This window comes from Capricornis sumatraensis, chromosome 10 (assembly GCF_032405125.1).
Source record: "Capricornis sumatraensis isolate serow.1 chromosome 10, serow.2, whole genome shotgun sequence".
Lineage (NCBI taxonomy): Eukaryota > Metazoa > Chordata > Mammalia > Artiodactyla > Bovidae > Capricornis > Capricornis sumatraensis.
In genome coordinates this window covers 43,570,046-43,576,045 of record NC_091078.1, presented here as the reverse complement: position 1 = coordinate 43,576,045, position 6,000 = coordinate 43,570,046, and the positions used below count along the sequence as shown (strand labels likewise).

At 43.7% G+C, this 6,000-nt stretch overlaps 1 protein-coding gene across 2 annotated transcripts in view; it reads right to left on the bottom strand.

The window, feature by feature from the left end:
• Nucleotides 1-1,841: 1,841 nt before the first annotated feature.
• Nucleotides 1,842-6,000, bottom strand: part of TAF5L (TATA-box binding protein associated factor 5 like) — a 29,560-nt gene continuing 25,401 nt past the window's right edge. For both annotated transcript variants that reach the window (XM_068982331.1, XM_068982330.1), the window contains exon 5: nt 1,842-3,659. In XM_068982331.1, the coding sequence (XP_068838432.1) occupies nt 2,862-3,659 (798 nt within the window). In that variant the 3' untranslated portion in view covers nt 1,842-2,861. The remainder of the gene's footprint in view (nt 3,660-6,000) is intronic.

Genomic DNA, 6,000 nt, shown 5'->3' with positions numbered 1-6,000 from the left:
AGATTTTTCTAAGAAATTTCAGCTGTTTTTTTCCCCCACCTTACATTTACAAAGATTTATCATTGTGTTTTAAAATAACAATATTCTCAGGTGTCTTTTATCTATATATTAAGTTTTTTCCTACTGCCAGTTCTTGATCCTGCTTATTGTTGACTTGACAGAGAAAAGCATGTCTTTTAACTATTGCCAGGAACACTATTACTACAGACCTGAGGCCACTCTTTACCTGGTTCTGTGGGGATGAAGGGAAACTGCACGAAGCATGGGCCCTGAGCCAGACTGCCTAGCTCGGATTCTGACCTCATCAGTTATCAGCTGTAGCCGATGACCCTTGGCACATTATTTAACCCTTCAGTGCCTCAGAGTATTCATCTGTAAAATGAGGATAAAAATGGCACTTAACTCACAGAGATGTTATGAAGGTAAATTAATTTTCATAAAGTAATTGGAGTTTCTGGCAGATAGAAGGCACTATATACATGCCTTTTAAATTATTTATATTTCCTTTTCAGAGTTTAAGTTTTTCTATCTTTAGGGCTATATCCTTTATCTAGAACTTGGAAGATCTGAAATATAGACCCTCTCTATAACCCATCTGATACGGGACTATTCCATGTTGGGTACAGATAAAACAGTTCTTCCAGGTATCTTAGTATTTCATCTACAAACTGGTAATATCTCTAGTCCTATCTGCCTCACAGGATTGCTCTGAAGATAAAACAATACAAGAAAGGAACCTGAAGAGTTGAGTGTAACCATGTTTTTAGGCACCTTGTGGACATAAGGACACAGACTCTTACAATATTTCTAAGATTCTGGGAGAATAAGGGCATTCTATAAAGTTAAATTACTCCACATTAAAATTAATCCAGAAAAGAAAAGGGCCCAAGATGCATATCATTAAGAGCCTGAAATGAAATCACAGTGTGTATGTGATCTGTAGTATGAAGGCTGACCAAACTAAGGCATTTTTGTGTTTAATCAAAGAAATTCTGCATTAAAAAATAAACATGAAACCTAAAATTAGTGATATTTTCACTTCTGAGAATGATTCAGCTCAATTTAGGAATTCATGGTTTCTAGCAATATACCACACAATCTAAGAGCTCATTTATTATAGATAAGAACACATCTGAATCCCAACCTTTACCAGCAGACCACGTGGAAGGTGATGCTGTCTGGCTAAGTTGCCAAAGATTTCTTACAATGTCTCAAATACATGAGTTTTTATGAATAAGAAACATTTCCTGTTAATTAATATTTTAGGCTCAAGTTAAAAAAAAACTTTCTGGGCATAGAATTCTAGTGTCCTGTTCAGAAAATTATGTTTTAAAAGTACATTAAAAAAATTCACACATGATTTACATCTTTAAATAAGTCCTTTACCTGAAATGGTACAATAAATGGTTTGAGTTAGTTAAGTGACATCATTTGTAATGCCCCTTAGGGATTTTATCATGGAGTCTTCACTGAAGTAGGATCTCACCAAATAACTACAGATAGAAAAATATATATCATCTCTGGTCAGCAACTGGCAAGCTTGGATGTGTAGAAAAGTGTTAAATGCTTTCAATAATCCCTGTGAATGCCAAGAAGAAACGCCATTTGAAGCCAGCTGAACAGAATACAAGGGGAGACAGGAGGGCAGCTGGGGAGTCCAGTCTGCACAACTGGCTGTCACTCCAAAGAGAGGTGACCTGTGCCTTCCAAAACAGCCCACACACCCGCCTGTTAAAAGAGATGCCAACACTTTTTTGGAAACTAAACACATTTTAATAGAAAACAAAATACAAAATAACTCTTTTCAGAAAACAGAAATATTTAATCCTTTTCCCACAAATTAGAAGTCGCTTCATCCTCAGAGCATAGTTTTCGATGTGTGTGTTCATACTTAAGATTTGTTTCACAGACTGTTCATTAAACTGCTATTGCAAAGCAGGTGGGAAGGATGATCTCAGGAGGAAAAGATGCTGGAAAAGCCACACCTCAGAATCATTGGGAAATTCAACATTTTTAAATTCTTTCTTTTGACTTTTCACTTCTAATTATTGTCATTTCTTTACCACAATCCGTCCTTTCGGGGAAGAAAATTGTTAACAGAAGTGCAGCCACAAAAAGACTCTTTCTTTCCCACCATTGCTGTAAGAGCCCAAGACTTTCTCAGTCAAATCCACCCACCCACTTCTAGAAGCATGTCAGCTGGAGTGATCCAACTGTCACCCAGGAATTTTCCCTTTCTCCCAATACACTGTGCGACCAAGTTCTTTGAATTCCCTGAACCTCAAAATTCCAAGTATCACAGCCAGTGCCAGGAGTAAAACCTGAAAGATGAGAGCAGAGAAGGCCCCCTCTGCCAGTGCTAGGTTTCCTCTTCTCAATAATAATTATAATAACAATAATAAAAAATCCTGGTTCTTTGTAATCACAGAAAAGGAAAGACGTTTGCCAGGATGACCCTGCCCCCTTTCCTAATTCTCACTCCCACTTTCCTACCTGTATAGAGTCCCTCCCACCCAGTGACCCTGTGGCACTGCTCCCGGGGAGGGTGCCTGGCAAACATCCTCAGGTCAAGTGCAGCCCCAGCGAGGCAAGGGCACCTTGGCGCCAGAGATAGGGAGAGGCCACACGAGGACACAGTGGGATCTCCGTGATTCCTATCTCACGTTTGCTCCCCATCACCACCCTTCCTGCCCCTATCCTTCCACACTTCGGGGCTAAGTGGAGAGTGGCGGTTTCAGGACATCTGCAGGGCAAGGGGGGACACGGGGAGTCTTTCACAGTCAGTCAGTGATTCCGTCTGTCCTAAGACTTGCCATATGGAGCCCTTCGCACGCCCCAGTCTGTCATATCAAAGATCCAAATCAATGTTCCTGATTTTCCTGTGTGATTCCAGTCACCAGCAGGAGGTTGCAGGCCATGAACTGCACACTCAGCACATTACTCATCTGGCCGGTGTAGACGCCCACAAGCTCGCTGGATGAGCCGTCGGCGGGTGTGCTACAGTGCGCGCTTCGGATGTCCCAGACACGCACGGAGTTGTCCATGGATGCGGATGCGACCAGACTGCTGTCTGGGCTGAAGGTGAGGCTGGTGATGTTGTCCGTGTGGCCCCGCAGCTCTTTGTAGAGGGTCCCGGACGCCAAGTCCCACAGCTTCAGCCTCTGGTCCTCACCTGCTGATGCCAGGTACTTACCGTTGGGGGAAAAAGCCAGGGAGAGCACAGGGCCACGGTGGCCCGTGAAGAGTCTCACTGAGTTCCCCTGCTGAGTGCTCCACAGCCGCACCGTTTTGTCGGTTGAGCCCGTGGCTAAGTAGTTTGAATTGGGGTGGAACTTGACACAGTCCACATCTGCCAGGTGCCCGGCGTAGATTCGCAGTGGGTACGTCCGATCAAATGACCACAGCCGGGCCGTGCGGTCGTGGGACCCGCTGGCGAAGTACAGGCTCTGCGGGCTGATGTCCAGATCCCACACGGGGTAGGCGTGGCCCTGGTACAGCACGGTGTTGGTGAAGCTGCCCAGGTCCCAGTACCTGATGGACATGTCCTCAGAGCAGGAGAGCAGCCCCGAGCTGTCTGCGAGGAACCTGGTGCTGTACACTGGCCCACAGTGTCCCCGCAGGACCTTCATCTCCGTGCCTGCGTTGTCGTCCTCGTCATCCTGGGGGCAGTGGGGACACACACAAGAGAAGAGTGTTTAGCGGTCTGCCACGGAAAACAAAATGTCCAGAAACAAAGTGACCTGCTTGGGAAACAGCATTTACCCAGTAAATGACTCTGTCCTTCAGGGTGACCCCAGGATAGCACCTTGTCTCCTACAACTTACAAATTTGCTTTCTTTAAATTCACCTTGCAGCTAACACTATAGTGAGGCTACTACTTCAGAGTAATGACCATGGACCTTACTCTTACGCTGAGGACAGATTTCAAAAGTCAATCACTCGAAAAAATTGATTTTTGATTTTATGTTCTTAGATTCTTTTATTCTACAGGCATGTCTTCACCTGTCAGTCTTGGCTGCTTTGTAGGCCACAGTGCTCCCTGTTTTTAGTCCATTAAGAAAAATCACCTCCACAGCTGGGGTCAATGATGGAGGCAGATGTGGTTTCATTTCAAGATGCATACAGAACCACTGTGGGAGTTTAGCCAGAAATAAAATCTGGACATATCAAAGAAATAACCGTCGGCTAGGAAAGTGCAGTCATCGGTAACTTACCCCCATGCCCTGTAACCAGACATGAATGGCTGGTATCCAAAAAGAAAGAATAGTTTTGAAACAGTGACCTTCTGGGTCGGCTCAAATATTTCCCCAAAGTAAAACAGGAGGCAAGGATTCAGAATTCCTCTCAGAGTCAAGTTACTCTTGTGATTCCTGGAAATAAACCCCTATGTGTGGGGACAGGAAAGACAACTCCTGGTAAAAGGGGCAGGGGGTTGTGGGGGAGGCCCCCTGCTGCACGCCCAAGCATATTCTCTGGGTTCAAATCTACTTTCCTTTCATTCTCTCGCAGACAAGCTCCTTACAACTGCAACTATCTCAATCCTGGAGTTCATAAAGTCAAATGAGTTTTGGTTATACACTGGACGAATAAAGACTTAAAATGAAGCTTCCTGAATGAAATGGGCCTTGCTGGCTTAGAAATAAATACCTTTGTGAGCCTTTGTACAGAAAAAAGCCATTCTTTTAATTTCTATTTAAAAACTATTAAATTAAAAATAGAACGAATGCCTCCAACGTATACATTTTTGAGAAAAGAGAAAATAAACATTGATGTTCATGGATATTCAAAATGGCTATTCCAGATAGTCAACACTGAAAATACATAAGCATTTGGGAGCTTAAGGTTCTAGTGAGCATTACCAAGAATATTAGTAATTTTTCTTTCCAAAGAGGTTACAATAATACTTTAAAATTTCAGGAATGACTCACTGCTCTACACCAGAGTTTATCTCTGAAGCTTAAGACATCTTCGTTTGGAGCAGGAAGTCCTGGCAGTGGGTCCTGCCTCTGAGTGCTCAGGGACAGAGAGAGGAGGACGCACTGGGAGGCAGCTGGACTTCTCAGGGGCCCCATGACTGCCCTGAGCCTGTGGAAAGTGCCTGTTGACTCTATAAACCAAGAAATAGGGAAACTAGAATAGCCCTGCAGGCTGGACCTATCAACTCCCTGCCAGGACCACAGCTTAAAATAGTTTGGCCACATTTTCTTCTGTGGGTCAGCCAGCCCCACAACGGCCTCAGTGCAGTTGAGCTGAAACCCTGAACAAGCAATGGGTCACCCAAGCCTGACCACGCAGACCCCTCCCATCCCTCCCATGCTAATAGGACAACATCCCAAATGTTCTACAACTGTCTAACCCTGCCCCCCACCACAGTAAATTCTACCCCAGATGCATCCCAAATATGAATTAATTTGTAAAGTACATTCATGTAATAATAAACTGTATTATATACATTGTAAGATATGCTTAAAATAGAAATTTTAAAAGAGTAAGAAAAACCAGCTCTTTGAATACTACAGTCTGCTGACCCTGCCTTAGACCAAGGAGCCCCGAGTCTGCTTCTGGACTTGTGTGTCCCCAGGGCCCTAGTTACAGCACAGTGAGTCCTGGGTCAGGGTGCTCTGGGATCTGAACAAGACTTGGGTTGTTCTCCAATCAGCTACCAATGGAGCCGAAAGAAATTAAATATGGCTGGGCTTGGGAGTGGGTAAGACCTGGAAGCAGGTGAGACACTGCTACTGTGTGAGCAGGCAGCAGCCTGATCGAGGAGAGAAAAGGTGGCTGCTGCCCAGTGTAAATGGACATGTGCTATATGGTTTCTAAGGCTTAGGACAAAAAGGCAGAATGTAACAGATTTCATTATCATTTTGAAAATATTGCTTACATGCAGAATGATAATATTTTGGCTACAATGAGTTGAAAATACATTATTAAAATTAATACCAACTACTTCTTACCTTTTTAATATGATGATGAGAAAACTTAAATTACACATATGGC